Genomic DNA, 16,563 nt, shown 5'->3' with positions numbered 1-16,563 from the left:
GCTGGCTTGCTTTCTGTGAGAATGCTTCAGTGGAATTGGCTGTTTTAAGTGATTACATCACGTTCTGGGTGGCTAGAGCTTCATTTGGCTCGAAACCAGGATCAAATTAATTGGAAGAACAGGGAAATATTTAGTGCATAGATCACCAGATCTTTGTAAATGGCTAATGAGGTTTGCAGCAGAAGCTGATGCATCCTTCTCAATCATTTAACCTGGAGCATGTCTCACCATCCACCCCTCCTCTTGGCAAAAGTGAGAATGGTGTGTCAGGTGTTGCTAAAAAGGTTTATCCTTCCTCACAATGCCATGTTGAGTTTCGGAACACATGATTTTCTTTAAGACATTATCCCTTGTTTTAACAAAGGAATATTGGAGTGTAGGAGTTGGGCTGTACAGGACATTGGTTCGGCAACTTTTGGAATACTGCTTGCAATTCTGGTCTCCCTGCTATGGGAAGGACATTGTGAAACTTAAAAAGGGCACAGCGAAGGTTTACAAGGATGTTGCCAGAGTCGGAGAGTTTGAGCTACAGAGAGAGGCTGAATAGGCTGGGGCTTTTTACCCTGGAGTTTCAGAGGCTGAGGGCTTCCCACATAGAGGTTTATAAATTAATGAGGGGCATGGATAGGGTGAATAGACAAGATTGTTTTTTCCAGGGTAGAGTACTCCACAACTAGAGGGCATAGGTTTAAGGGGAGAGAGGAAAGATATAAAAAGGGACCTAAAGCAGCTTTTTCAAGTAGACTGTGGCGTGTAAGTGGTAGATTGTGTAAATGGTAGAGGCTGGTACAGTTATAACATTTAAAAGGCATCTGAATGGGTATGTGAAAAGGAAGGGTTGAGGGATATGGGCCAAACAAAAGCAACTGAGACTAGATTGAACTGGGAGGAGTTGAACTAAAGAACCTGTTTCCATTCTGTACTCTATGAATAAAGTCAACAGTTATTAACTTCAAGACTGATTAGTACCAAAGCATTAGAATAAAGATACACTTATTGAAAGAAAATGGTACGACCAAAAGCACTTCAGCTGAACTTGAGCTTAAGGGTTCTATTAGAAATTGAATCTACACAAAACATGACTGTTTAGCATCAGATTATTCTTCAAAATATCAGGTGACGACAAGAAATAAGCATCTTTAATATTTAAAAGAATGCAAAGTTTGGAATGAATCTGCTGCCTGGGTATTTTGCCTTTAAAAGAGGTCACCTATGTGCATTGTATTCAATGTTGCAAATTTGACTGCTGTTAATGTGCACCAAGTCATGTGTTTTACAATTGTAAATGAACTAACCCATAGAGTTAGTCAATCCCTGATGAGCGATTGATTACTAGACAGTTTTCATCCATGAGAGAATAAATCTCAAATGCTATATAGTCATTAAATAGCAACCATAACCACCTTGTTCCCACTCACACAGTTTAAAAAAAGAGACAGCTTTAATTGGATATAATATACAACATCTTTTACTTGTTCAAAATGGTACTTAGAAGTCTTTAGAAAGTTTGGAAATTTAATTTCATAATGTCAAGTTGATAAATACATGTGGTTATTTATACAATTGTAACATTGGCTAAGTTTTAGTTACATTTACACCAGTTTTTTTCTAAAACCCTGTTCCTTTCATCCCACCTCCCCGCAAAAAAATAACATAACCCAAATAAGTTACCCCACAAAACTGGCATGAGTAATGATTACACCTAGTTTAAATTACTCATTAAAAGATACAACTAATATGAATGCTGGTAATTTTTAAAAATTATACTCTTAAAAAATAACTAGAAACAAAGGACCAACTTCACACCAAATGTGTCTATTCAGTGCATCATTTGACTTGGCATTCTTTACGCGTGTGTGAAAGGGCCTATGAAATGTTTTTGTTTGAAAACTGCAGTCCCCAGTGATCTGTGCTTCACTAAAAGGTGCCTTACACATATAGTCTCAATCTCAAATCAAAAAATCACAAAGTTTTCTGCCAATATGCTGTTTTGTCAAGTGCCTATAATTTCCCAAATCTGTTGGAATGCAGGTCACTCCCTCCTAAAAACTTCTAGCACCTGGGTTTGATGTCAAAGAATTAAGAAGTTTCTGTTAAAAAATAGCCCCACCCCATCTCTCTCTCCCCATCTGTGTGCATATACATTCCCATTACAATGGAAACTTAGGAATTACAGAACAAGCTTCTCACAAATGGAAAGAAACAGCCTGGTTGGGAAAATTCCATCAGCTGCCTTAAGGTAATGGGAGTATGTTCCTACGAAAGGGTACCCAAACTACCTAATCCAATTTCTTTACTATTAGGGAGAAAAACTCATCCCTGACCCAAAACTGAAAGAACTGTGATGCTGTAAATCAGAACCAAAAACAAACTGCTGGAAAAGCTCAACAGGTCCCTCAGCATCTGTGAAGAGAAATCAGAGTCAACGTTTTGGACTGAGAAAGAGTCACCGGACCCAAAACGTTAACTCTGATTTCACTTCACAGATGCTACCAGACCTGCTGAGCTTTGCCAGCAGTTTCTGGTTTTGTTTCATCAGTGAGAACATAAACTCGGTACACTTTTAATAAAGTGTTTGGTGACATATGATCCCTATGAATTTTAAATCAGAGCCCCCACTCTCAAAAGGGTAAAATAGTGTGGAACATACACAGGCATGGGCATAGATCAATTTCTTTCCTTTGCTGGGTTCTGCAATAAAAGGTCATTTCATTGCAAATCCTAAGTGCAGTCAAGTTAACTTAAGAAATTGTAACAGTCAAGTTTTAGATGGCAAAAGTTTGAGTTGAATTTACTTCAGTCATGCTGAAGGCTTTCAGTTTCCTAGCAGTTAAGCCATCCAAATAAGCTGGTGAACAGGAAATACTGCATCTGGTTTTCTCTTACTAAATAGAAATTACCTAGTAACAAGAAAAAATGTCATCACTTATGAAACAGGACTCACTAAAAATCAACATGTATAGAATCTTGCAGGTCTCTCACCTCAAAATAGCCATGAAAGTTTAACATTCATTCAGATCAATGATTAATATACAGCAGGTGCAAGGTGCCTATATATGAACACAGCATTGACTGAATGTAGCATCAGATATGGAGAAAGGGTCCCATCACCAAAGTGCAGCAGAAATGTATAAAAGTAACTCATAGCAGATGTCAACATGGAGAGGGCAGTTACAAACAAGGAATGAGAGACTAAGTGTTAACTTTATAATAACATGAACGACAAAAGTGGCCTTATCGGGCACTATGTGACGGAGAAGCTATGCCCACAGGACAAGGACGGCCTGGGCTATTGAGAGACCCAGGCCTGCACTGACTCGGAACCAGGTCCATAGCTATAGCCAAGCCTGTGCAGACAGCTGAGGTCATGTGCCTTGATGTGAAAGCACCTCGGAAAATCTTGGTATATTTTAAACCACTTTACTTAACCCATGGTTACAGGGAGGCAATATAGCTGCTAAATATGTTCCAACGCCAAGAACTTCAGAAAATAAGAACCAGGTGATTTGTGAGCAACATAAGATGATTTCAAACTGAACAAAAATAACAAGCTCGGAAGAAAAATGCATCACATTTAGTTGTTCATTTCTATAAAAATAGAGTGAACCTTTTGGGATAGATCTTCTCAATTAGAACATTAGCATAGAGAAAATCACACAGGTTTAATGTACCAAAAAATGTACTGCCCTTCTTGCAGTGTCATTCACCATGAACAGATGGATAGACTTGTAGGGTGGATATCCAGTCCTTTACATATAAACCTTGTATGAAACCCACCCAATACTCATTAGGCAAGCAAAGAGGTAGAAATCCCAGAGGTACATTTGTACAGTGTGTAGAAATCAAAAGAAATTAAAGTACCTATTCAGCCTCTACTCTGGGTGTGGAAAAACAATTATTTTAATCCTGGTGGTCATTTAATCAAGATTAAAAAAAGTTTTTTTTAGTTTGAGAGAGAGTACTCCAGAACAAGCTAAATTTAAAAATTCATATCTTGCTACACAATGCTGGTTTTCTCACTTATAGAAAAGTATTTAACAAAGTACCAATATATAATACATTCCCAGCATTTAACTCACGCCATCTACACTACACTATTTGTAGAAATAAGGCTGTCAGTCATTCAAGCCTATCTTTTTGCAAGAAACAAAACTCTTTTTAAACTGGTTTATAAAAGAAACAAAACAGTAAAGTGGCACAAGAATGCCCACAAAAAGTGTGGGCTTCTCAAAGATAGACAGACTTCTCCCCATTGCAACTGAACATCAATGAGGGGAAATGTCTAATGCTGAGCTCCTGGGTAGGAATAAAAAGAGCAGGAACACCACCTGGTGGCCAACCCTAGCAAGTGCCTGGAGAGAACTTTAGGTGTGTTTGGCCTGGCAAAACCAAGGTTGACTAGAGAGCAAAAAATAGGAATTTTGCATTTATTTACACAATGAAAACAAACACTTTTGAAAAATGCATACTCATTTTCCCCCCAAATGGACCCAATCTTCCTTGGCTTCCATGCAGCTGTTTGTGAAAAGCAGCACAAATACAAAACCATTGATTACTAAGCATCTAAGAATACACCAACACTATTGACAGTAGTAAACACTTACAGAATTTGCACAGATTTGTTCAGAGAGAGAGAAAACAAAGTGAGTCTTCTGTTCACATGATACAAGTGCGTTTTTCCTCCCCTCTCCTCGTGCCATCAAGAAACCGTGTGGCGATGACTCCGGTCACTCAATCAATCATGGTCCAGAATATACATGGAAGAAGTCTTCTCAGCATCAAGATGCTTCTCTGTTCTAACCATAACCAAAAAGAAATGCCAGCAACAAAGGACACACAGAAGCAACCACCACACCCCAACACCCCTCAACACACAAAAGCCAAACATCACTGGTGAAATTTGTTGGCATCACATTTGGTATTTGTGCTTCATTACATCGCAGCAGTCTTACGAATAGATGGTGATCACTTCGCTGCCACCACCTCGTACCATCAGGACTCTGTTCAAGCCCTCAGTCAGCACCTCCAGAAACTCCATGTCTGTCAGGTTTTAAGTCAAGGGCATCCACGATCCTCGAGAAATTGGTCAAACACTAACACTCATTGAAAATGACAAAAAACATGATATAACCAACACCTTGGGGTCATGACTAAAACCAAAGAAAGGGATCGGATAAAGGATATTCGAATAAACTGTCTCAACATTTAGCAGCTTCCCATAGACACTTTGACCAATCAGAATTCAGGCCTGTGCTTCTCCCTTCATTTTCCGATACAAATTTGACAGCTTTTGGAGAACACAAAAGCATTACAAAATCAGATTTCCCCAACGTCAACTTTTGCTCATTTTCATGAGCATGCCCATTGCAATTAATAAACAAGCTAAAACAGCCCAGGGAGAATTTGAGTGGCTGTTTTAAAGCCAAAGAGATTGATGTAATATTGCCTTTATAATACATACCATCTCAATTAACAGAGATCCACCGTCACTCAATTTGCTTAAATTCTAACCACTGGAAGTATGAAAAAGGCCATCAAGTCAGACACCAACAAATGTAAAAATTAGAGGAGCTATGTTACAGTAAGAGAACAAACAAAAGAGAAGTACAGCACAGGAACAGGTCCTTTGGCCCTCCAAACTTGTACTGATCATTATGCCCTAAACTAAACTAAAAAACAAACCTTCTCCCTCATTCAGTCCATGTCCCCATTTCCTCCTTATTCACGTAACCATCCAGATGTCGCCAATGTGCCTGCTTCCACCATCTCTTCTGGTAATGCGTTTCAGGTTCCTACCACTCCCTGCGTGAAAAATTTCCCTCACACATCTCCCTTAAACTTTCCTCCTCACACCTTGAACAGCTGCCCCCTTGTAAATGAAACATCAACCCTGGGAAAAAGCCTTTGACTATCCACCTACCTATGCCTCTCAATTTTGTAGACCTCTATCAGGTCACCTCTCAGCCACCATCTTTCCTGTGAAAACAATCCTAGTCTTTTTAATCCTTCCTCATGGACAATGCCCTCGAGAGCAGGCAGCATCCTGGTGAACCTTCTCTGCACTTTCTCCACAGTGTCCATGTCCTTTTGGTAGTGTGGCAAACAAAACTCCACACAATACTCAGAATGTAACCTAACAGGGATTTTATATAGCTGCAACATGGTTTGCCAAATCTTGTACTCCATGCCCCAACTGATGAAGACAAGCATGCCATAAGCTTTCTTGATCAACTTTTGTCACCTGTGTTGCCACTTTTAGGGAACTGTGGACTTGCACATCGAGATCCTTCTATATGTTAACGTTCCTAAGGGTTCTGCATTTACAATATAATTCACATCTAAATCTGATCCTCCAAAATGCATCACCTTGCAATTGTCTGGATTCTATCTGGACTCTATCTGCCATTTCTGTGCCAAAGTCACTTTTTTTTTTAAGATTTTAAATTCCCTACAGTGTGGAAACAGGCCCTTTGACCCAACCAGTCCACACTGACCTCCGAAGAGCAACACACCCAGACCTGTTTCCCCTCTGACTAAGGGCAATTTAGCATGGCCAATTCACCTGCCCTAGATTGTGGGAGGAAACCCACGCAGACATGGGGAGAATATGCAAACTCCACACAGACAGTCACCCGAGGCTGGAATCGAACCTGGGTCCATGGTGCTGTGAGGCAACAGTGCTAACTGCTGAGCCACCGAGCCACCCCTGTTGTATCCTTTCACAGCTGTCAGCACTATCAGCAACTCCAGCAGTCTTGGTGTCATCTGTAAACTTACTCATCAGACCACCGCAGTTTCCTCCAGATCAAAAGATCGGACTGATCCCTGTGGAACACTGATCCCTGTGGAATGGTTACCAGTCTCCATTCTGAAATGCACCCTTCCACCGTTACTGTCTGTCTTCTATAGCAAGCCAGTTTTATATCCATCTAGCCAGCCCACCCTGCATCCCCTGTGATTTTTTTTTAACCAATCTGCCAAGTGGGACATTATCAAATGCCTGACTAACACGTCATTAATGTTCTCATAACACCTTTTTGGGCATTAGCACTATCTCCTGTAAGGTGTTGAATAAAAGACTGATTTACAAAAAAAAACTTATTTTGGAGAAGTCACGAGGAGAATTGTCTTTATAACACTAATGCCCATTAGGGAAGGAAATTGTCGTCATTACGTGATCTTGTCTACATGTGATCGCAGACTCACAGTGTGTGGTTGACCTTCAACTGCCCTCTGGCAACTAAGCATGGGGAATATATGCTGGCCTTCAGCTCTTGAATGAATAAATAAAATGAATTATTATTTCACACTTAGATCTAAGTGCACACCCCTTTCCTCATCACCAGAAACGTAGCTCCTTTAAAACAGACAAGAAAAGCAAGTAAACAGACAAGTGGATTTGAGCTGCTGAATCAAAGTCATGCTCTATGTCAGAGGAAATGAACACGGTCAGTTTCTTATTTATAAAGCAAACTACCCCCTTATTGCTCGTCAACTCAAAAAGTAGGCCATGCCCATGAATGGGTTATATCCAATGTGTCTTCAAAGATGGCACAACAAAATAAAAGACTTTTGACTAGAATTTATCTTGCTATTAAGCTCTAAACATTATACCTATCTTGAGAGTGAAGCAATAACAGTTTTGGAACAGAGATTAACTTTGAGAAATAAGTGGCACTGGAAAAGCACAGCAGGTCAGACAGCATCTGAGGGGCAGGAGAATGATGTTTCGGGCATAAATGCTACATCAGGAATGTTAAGAGTCAACCACATTGCTGTGGATCTGGAGTCAAATGCAGGCCAGACCAGGTAAGGATGGCTATTTGCTTCCCTCAATGGACATTAGTGAACCAGATTTTTTTTTCCCTCCAAACAAAATTTGCAATGAATTCACCTTTATTGTTAGATTCTTAATTCCAGATTTTTATGGAATTCAAATTCCACTATTTGCCATAGCAGGACTTGAACCCAGATCCCTAGAACATTACTTTGGGTCTCCGGGTTAACAGTCGAGGAGCAGGAGAATCTACGTTTGGGGTCAGAACCCTTCATCAGGCTCCAGCCCGAAATGTGATTCTCCTGCTCCTCGGATGTTGCCTGACCTGCTGTGCTTTTCCAGCAACACACTTTCGATTTTAATCTCCAGCATCTGCAGACCGCACTTTCTCTCTGGATTAACAAGCCAGCAATAATACCATTAGACCATCACCTCTGGAATGGTCAAGAGTGAAATAAAATGAAGTTTGATTATAAGCCTGGGACATTTAGTGTACAGAATAAAAGTGACAGGAGTATAGAATCAGGGTATGCTGGGTAAGGATGGGGAGAATAGATTTGGATTATGGCCAAGGAAATAGGGCGATGAATCAACTGAAGTTGATACTCTAAGTTAGTGACAAGGTTGTCGATTAATTCCTTGCATTCAGTAGAGGGGAAGTTGGAAGGGGGATAAAGGGAAGAGATGAGAAGATTAACGAAATGTTGGATAGTTAAGAACTTTTTACAAGGTACATTTGGTCTATAGAGTTAAAAATAAGTGAGCGAAAAGTCAAGGAGAGAGAAGGTTTTAACAAAAAGCTCAGGCATGAGAAAAGCATTACACAATGTACTGCGGGAAGTAGCTTTGTCCAATAGAAAAGCCTGAACACTGAATACTAGTGTACATTACAAATAGCCCTCACTCTCCTCACAATGTTCCTGCTTCCTTGTAAAGCACCAAGGATAGCAGCTGAGATGAGAAGGATACAATTTTCATCTCCTTGTCTGTTCTTGGGGGGTCCTGGCATGTTCAGTAACACAAGTCTGGCATCCTGGGACCTGTTAACAATGACTTCGTTGAGTTTCACTGCTGTGTGCATCCGCCTAACATTGGACTGATTCCTGAAAGAGGAAAACTTGATTATTCATAAACATATGACTGGATCAGGTGACAGGAATAGCAGTACAATTAAGTTATCATCTACATAACCATCCTCACTTGGTTACATTAAGGAGGAAAAGTCACTGTTTAATTACTCATGCACACAACAAGGAATGTGTTTAGAAAAGCTTCTTTAATTTAATTTATCACAAAAAGGAGGAAGCTGATCAGCCTTTTCTGTCCAGCTTTGCTACTGTGGTAAAGGATGGGCCAGACTGGGTAAGGGGTGGCAAGATACCTTTGCCAAAGGGATATGAACCATGCAACACATATCCAGATCTCAGATATCTAAACCACAGTATATTCAAGCACAGTTAAAAATTGCCTACTGTATACACCATGCGACACCAAAACAGTATTATTTTGATGTGAAAATCTTTAAGATCTGTGTCATGCATACAAGTTCCACATACAAAACACATGCATGAGAAAATATTCCATAGTCCTTTAAGCCCACACAATCCAAAAGCTTCAATGGTTGTTTCAACCAATAGGCTACTATATTAAAAGATTAAATATCATAACCTGTTTTGTGATTGAGCCCATTTGTGCATGATCTACCAGGAATTGAAGTATTAAAAATTCTGGCAAGGAGCATTTGGTTATGAACCAAGTGGTAAAAGTACTACTTGGAAATGGGGACAGAGTCTTAACAATAAAAACAAAATATCCATTTCTTCATCATGCTGCTGCTCAGTGAATAGAAAAAGATATTCTCATTTTACAAAGGGGACTTCTCCCATAGCTTCATCCAGAAACATACTGCAATGTACCAAACTAAGTGGCTTGCTAGACCATTTCAGCTGGTTCCTGCCAGGCAACTACAGAGTCTTTCCCATCCAGCGACCTGCTGAAGAACACTAAACATGGTATGGTTATTATCAGGGGGGATATTAATCTACACGTTGATTGGTCAAACCAGCTCGGCCAGGATAGCTTTAAGGAGGAGTCCTTCGAGTGTTTCTGAGATAGTTTTCTTAAACAGTAGGTCATGGAACCGACAAGGGATCTAGATCTGGGCCCTATGTAGTTAGGCAGGAATAATTAATGATCTCATAGTTAGGAATCCTCTTGGAAAGAGTGATCACAGTATAGTCGAATTTAGAATACAGATGGAGTGTGAGAAAATAAAATCCAATTCCAGGGTGCTGTGCTTAAACAAGGGAGACTAGAATAGGATGAGGGAGGACTTGGCTAAAGTAGACTGGAAACAAAGACCTTATAATGAGACAGTTAATGAGCAGAGGTGGATGCAAGGTTTATGGAAGGCCTGTAGCTCAGGTTGATGTTGAGATTTAGGGTGTAAGTTTGCTCGCTGAGCTGTGGTTTGATAGCCAGACATTTCATTACCTGGCTAGGTAATATCATCAGTGGCGACCTCCAAGTGAAGCGAAGCTGTTGTCTCCTGCTTTCTATTTATATGTTTGTCCTGGATGGGGTTCCTGGGGTTTGTGGTGATGCCATTTCCTGTTCGTTTTCTGAGGGGTCGATAGATGGTATCTAGATCTGTATATTTGTTTATGGCGTTGTGGTTGGAGTGCCAGGCCTCTAGGAATTCTCTGGCATGTCTTTGCTTAGCCTGTCCCATTATAAGCATTGTGTGTTGTCCCAGTCGAATTGGTGATTTTTTTCATCAGTGTGTAGGGCTACGAGGGAGAGAGTGTTGTGTCTTTTTGTGGCTAGCTGGTGTTCGTTGGTGGATGTTCAAAGCAATTTTCCGAAGTGCTTAACAAATGTATATTCCAGTGAAAAGGAAGGACTGTAAGATTAAGGAAATAAAGGAGGCTATCAAGTTGAAAAAGAGATGGCATACAAAGTGGCCAAGACCAGCAGGAAACAAGAAGATTAGGAAAGCTTTTAAGATCAACAGAAAGCCACAAAAAGAGCTTTAAAGAAAACAAAGAACAGGAGAAAATATACTAGTACAGAATATAAAGACGGATAGCAAAAGTTTCTATAAATAAGTATAACAAAATCTAAAGTAAACGATGTTCCTTTAGAGAATGAGAAGGGGTATTTAGTCATGGGATATGATTAGATGGCCGAGGCAGTGAACAGGTATTTGTCAGTCTTCACAGCGGAGGACATAAATAACACACCAGTAATTGACAAAGGGACAAAGGTAAGTGAGGACCTGGAAACAATCAATATTACAAAAAAGCTAGTGTTGGGCAAGCTAATGGAGCTAAAGATAGACAAATCTCCTGACCCTGATAGAATGCATCCCAGGGTACTAAAAGAGATGGTGGGAGACATAGCAAGTGCACTTGTGGTAATTTTCCAAAATTCGTTGGATTCTGGGGCAGTTCCAATAGATTGGAAAACAGCAAATGTGATGCCACTGTTTAAAAAGGGAGGTAGACAAATGATAGGGTATTACCGACCAGTGATTAACTTATGTAGTGGAGAAGATGCTTGAATCTATTATCAATGAAGAAATAGCAAGGCATCTAGGCAACCCATTTGGCAGATGCAGCACGGGTTCATGAAGGGCAGGTCACGCTTAACTAATCTTTTGGAATTCTATGAAGACACTACAAACACAGTGGACAACGGGGACCCAGTAGATGTGGTGTATCTAGATTTCCAAAAGGCCTTTGACAAGGTGCCTCACAACTGAATCAAAGATCTGGGAAATCTTGAAGATAAATTGAAATATACTGACCCTGTATGGAGCTGCAGTAAACACCACATAATTTAATTTGAATATGCAAATTATTGATAAATAAACAGAGAAAACAATTTTGGTATAAATGTCCAAACTGAATTAGCATAAACACAGTCCTTACTCTTTAGGATAATTTGAAGAGAGAGAGCAATCGCCCTCCACAGTCTGTAGTTATTGAAGCTTTTAGAGAAAACCTCATGTGCTGTTAAGGACTATCTACAAATACAAACACACAAAGGATTGCAGATTAAATTAAAAGCAAAACGTGACTTACAGATTTCCCCATTCTCTGAAACAGAGGGAAAGAAAAATAGCAGTTATTGCATGTTCAAACATTAAGGCTGGTTGTTCCTAATTCCAGAGAGTCAAGGTCACAGGAAAGAATAATTACATTTCTAAAGTGTTACATTAAAGAACATGGACCATCATAATGCAATTTACTAATTTCACACTACCTCAGTCTCTTCCTAATTGTTTTCTGGTGTAGCTAATGTTTAGTTTATTCTGATTCACATACATCCTGGTTTGACAATGTTACGACAAGCTACCAAGTAACCAGCTGTTTTCCAAAACTGGAAGATTTAACTTGGGTCAGGAAACTACGTAGCTGAGTCAGTAATAGTGGTGTTTGTCATAGTATCTAACCAGTGGGAAAGGTTACTATTAGTCCACTGCAAACAGACAACAAGCAGGCAATCCAGCAGGGGGCGGGGGGGTTCTGGCTAAGCAAGCATCTCAGTTTAGAGAGTCGCACATAAAAGGGAGGAGTGGAGAAGAGAGCACATATGGTAGCAGGGAAACCAGAATGTTTCTGGTACAGTCCTCAAGCCTACTGGCTGGACTGAACACTCTAGGAAGTCGGGAGTGTATCTGGATCAGTCAGAGCAAGAAAGTCCACCCATCTCCAGACACATCCAGTGTTAACATCTCCTCTTCTGTTGTCTATAAATGATTCACTTACAAAACAATACCACCTTCAGACCACCTGCAACTTTAAAAAGGGTCTAAGCTGTTGCACGAATTGACTTTTTTTGTGCATTTGCTATTTTTAATTCATTAATGAGATGAAGCCATCACTGGCTACATCAGCATTTATTGCACATCCCTAATTGCCCAGTGGGTACATAAGAGTCAACCACATTGCTGTGGGTCTGGAGTCACATGTAGACCAGACTAGGTAAGGGTGGCAGTTTCCTTCCCTCAGGGACAATGAACCAAATGGGTTTTTTCTGACAATTGACAATGGATTCATGGTCATCATTTGGGTGGGATGCTCTTCGGAGGGTCAGTGTGGACTCGATGGGCCGAATGGTCTGCTCCCACATTAGAGGGATTCTATGATTCTATTTTAGCAGCCAGACTCCAATTATGCTCACAGAAATATGACCCAGAGGTGTCTATTCTGTTCAGTTGGACGCTGTCTTTATCCATTCACTCAATGATGAATATGCATCAACTGATGGGGTTAACAAGTGAGTTTGGAGTTTTGGTCCTTCTTGACTCAAGAAATTCTAGAACAAAAGTTCTGTGAACCAACGTGAACATTTCTCACAACCGGAGTGAACTTAGTACCCATTTCAGATTCCACATTAAAAACACACAATGGGAAAGAATGGTGAGCAATGATGCCAAACAGAAAAAATAAAATGGAAAATAACTTACGGTTTCATGTTAAAAATGTCCCTCACACCTTCTGGAGATAAAGATTCTTTGTTTTTGTTCTTTTCTGCTGTGATTTTCTCTTTGGTCCAGGTCATGTGTACTCCTTCAGGAGAAACGGAGAGTCGGTCAGTGCCAGAGGGGTGGGCTGCTGCATTCCTGTCGTGTATCAGCTGGGCCTATAATGCAAATCCAAGAGGAGACAATAGTCACTGAATTGGCATAGGTGAACCATGTGAAAAAGGGTCATCCCACTGCCCTCATGTGGGCCAATGTCACCAAAGTTATACTAATGCCCACTCTTCGCTACCCAGAGGGTTCGACAACACCAACTCAGATTACAGACTGGCTGCATGAGGTCCAATGCACTGTCTTTGAAAATTTAAGATTTCAACTGACTTAGTCCTCCTTACTTAGCAAATATACAGAGGTATACAGTGATAAATTATTTATTTAATACTTTGCACAGAAATCAGATGGTATACAGCAAAGCAAGTGATGCTCTCCTTCTCCAAGAGAATTTTCATCTATCTTTTCAAGTTTGCTCATCTTTGCCATTTTCAATTTACACCCAAACTTTTGTTTTTTTTATTATTTGCATCACTTACATCATCTTTTCCGTCACTCAGTCTCTGTAGTATCTCAGCCTTGCCTTGCCTTGGATCCTGCTTGAACCTTAATGCATCTCTAACCTTTTCTAATTCTGATGGAAAATGCTTGTCCTAAAGCATCTTGACCTGCTGAGCAATTCCATCATTTTGCTTGTATTGCAATTGTAGTGAATTAATACACATTGGACAAAAAGTGTTCAAACATAAAACATTGAAAAGTTTTGAATAGAGAAAGGTATAGCAACAGAACTTAGAAGCTGCAATTTTATTTGATTTCTTTGGAAGATAACTGACTTACAGGAGTGATCTAACAACAGACAAACACTAATCATAATGTGAAAGCAGTGAAATGAAGGTTTTGGCTGCAGTTTCTTGAAAATTCATAACTTGCAATGATTAATGGGTAGTTCACTACAAATAATCAGCATCAACAGTAATCATTCTTGACAGTATCAGTGTCACAGTGTGGAATGTGATTGTACAGTCCATGCTGAGTTGTGACAAATGATAAACATAAAATCTGTCTGTAAACTTAATGTATTACTATAGAATGATAATCCCCAGCAAAACGGTTGGATTTACAATCAGAGAAAAGGCAAGAAAAAGGGAAGAGATGGAAGGATAAAAATTTAATTAGAAAATGATCTTTTATAATCTGTCAATTCTCTCTTGCCATCTAATTCAGCTATCACCATCTTAGTCCCTGCAGCAATAACAGTTGTTGACTAATCGTGACAAATCCGATCTCTTTGCAATTACTCGACAACTAACCCAAACGCAAAGTCGGAAAACAAAAAACCATATCTGGTGTATTTTTTGGGAGCAAAGGAGTTAATGATACCTGTTCTTGCCTAGCTCACTACGTCTACCACATACATCACCTTTACAAATTCTTCGCAAATTGTAATTCAAAGTGCTGTTTGCAGAAACAAATTTTTAACTTTTTTGTCTTTATTATATCAGGGAAGGCCTGTTATTCTGAAATTTTCATTTTTCTAAATTACTACTATGATTTTGTACTTTTGAAGGTCTGTAACGTGGGGCTTTTTATTTCTTTATTTTTCTAATTTTCTTCTAGGAATTTATACTCCAAAATCTGTACCTAGATGCCTTTGTACCTAAGATGGCGCTACAAATGGCAACTTGTAAACTTTTTATTGTACTCATGAATATGTGACAATAAAGCAAATTTAAATTCAAAATTTGAATGAATCAGCAATCAGGATGGAAACTTCTCATTTGAATTCGTTTTGTATCAAGTGAGATTCAGGGTGTCCACTCCACCATGGCTCAGAGCCACTTGTCTCTCAGAACCTTCCGCTCTTTACCTCATTAAATTATGCATCAGGCTATTGGACACCTGGGAAATCATGCAGAAATGCTTGCCGCTGCTAGAACTTCCCGGCTTTCCCTCTGCACCATTTTCAAGTCCAGCTACGCACCACTTCAGCTGCAAACCAGGAAGATCTCTTGTACCATAGCGCTAGACCCTCAACACAGAACACATGGCCCACAAGAAAGGACAGGTCACTCTTGGCATCAGGGACAGGGTCCTTTAATGTTGAGAAACCGGGCAGAGGATAGCCCTTTCGCCAGCCAACTACCATGAGAGGCCAAGTTTCCAGACCTGATTAATGCCATGCTCTGCATGAAGTAGGGAGTGCAGGAAAGAAGTCAATGACCTTCTGTGTGCTGCAAGAGTAAGTTCCTCACACTCAAGGGCACTGATCCCAACTCTACATGCCTTTCACCAAAACTCACGAATTAGAACATTCGTTATCGCGTGTATCATATCTACTTGATGTACTTACCCACCTCATACTCCTAAACGACTAACCTAATTTGTCCTCTGTGCCTCTTACCCATTGGAGCCAACTCACTGCATCTCAAGCTCATATATCACTGCCCTTCCATACACTTCCATCATGGTTATTCCTTCTGGGCACCTCATTGCAGGAAATGCTGGCCTAAAACTGGACTGAGGTCAAACAACAGCAGAGCTGAGGGGGTGGGGACCATACACTCCTCAATCCCTACATGGAGAAAATCCTAGAGATGCCTATGACCATTCGCGTCTAGGTGGAGACACCTCAATGGGGAACCCATTCTTGAGCATGAAAGACTTTGTTGAACTGCACTACAATCATGAGAGACTTCACTGCTCAGAAATGACACTCAAGAGCTGCTTAATCTTAATACCACGCAACATTAGTGCACTGTCTCACAATACTGTTTTAATCCCCTGCCCGCCCCCAGCCCCATATGCACATGGTCAGACATGTTATGGATATTTTCTAACCAACCTGTTTAGATGTGTTATTACTTCTGGAGCAAGTGGAGCTTTAACCTTTTGCAGGTGCGCATACTTAGGAATCAACTGAAGATAATTAAGCGTACAATCCGATGGTCAAGGTAACATTTATTGAGCAACAGAAAAGGTCAATTACCGCAAAATGATAAGGTCTGCATGACCTATGCGAGAAGAATATGGACAAGGATTTGGCTGCTTGCCACATTACCAAAAAGAATTTTAAACAATAAAACAAAGCTCAAACCCAACTGATTCATCATGGAAGTGGTTGCAATTCGGTGTTAACTCTAGACTCTTGGGCATTGGCCTGTTGCACGCTCTTGAATATTCCCCCTGATCCTCTCCCTCAAAACTGTTATCCAGGATGTCCTTTCTCCATTGGTTCCAGTTGTGA

General features: G+C 40.2%; 1 protein-coding gene across 7 annotated transcripts in view; it reads right to left on the bottom strand.

Moving 5' to 3' along the window:
* Positions 1-4,413: 4,413 nt before the first annotated feature.
* LOC132832275 (solute carrier family 12 member 7-like) overlaps positions 4,414-16,563 on the bottom strand; it is a 249,490-nt gene continuing 237,340 nt past the window's right edge. For 4 of the 7 annotated variants that reach the window (XM_060850131.1, XM_060850134.1, XM_060850133.1 and 1 more), the window contains 4 exons: positions 13,251-13,426; positions 11,863-11,877; positions 8,747-8,880; positions 4,414-5,040 (listed from right to left, as the gene is read on the bottom strand). In XM_060850131.1, coding sequence (XP_060706114.1) covers positions 4,949-5,040; positions 8,747-8,880; positions 11,863-11,877; positions 13,251-13,426 — 417 coding nt within the window. In that variant the 3' untranslated portion in view covers positions 4,414-4,948. Of the gene's footprint in view, positions 5,041-8,746; positions 8,881-11,785; positions 11,805-11,862; positions 11,878-13,250; positions 13,427-16,563 lie in introns of those variants that run through there. The other 3 variants (XM_060850132.1, XM_060850136.1, XM_060850137.1) reach the window with 2 other exon arrangements.

Source organism: Hemiscyllium ocellatum, chromosome 34 (genome assembly GCF_020745735.1).
Source record: "Hemiscyllium ocellatum isolate sHemOce1 chromosome 34, sHemOce1.pat.X.cur, whole genome shotgun sequence".
In the NCBI taxonomy this organism is placed as follows: Eukaryota; Metazoa; Chordata; class Chondrichthyes; order Orectolobiformes; family Hemiscylliidae; genus Hemiscyllium; species Hemiscyllium ocellatum.
This window is presented reverse-complemented; position numbering and strand designations above follow the sequence as displayed.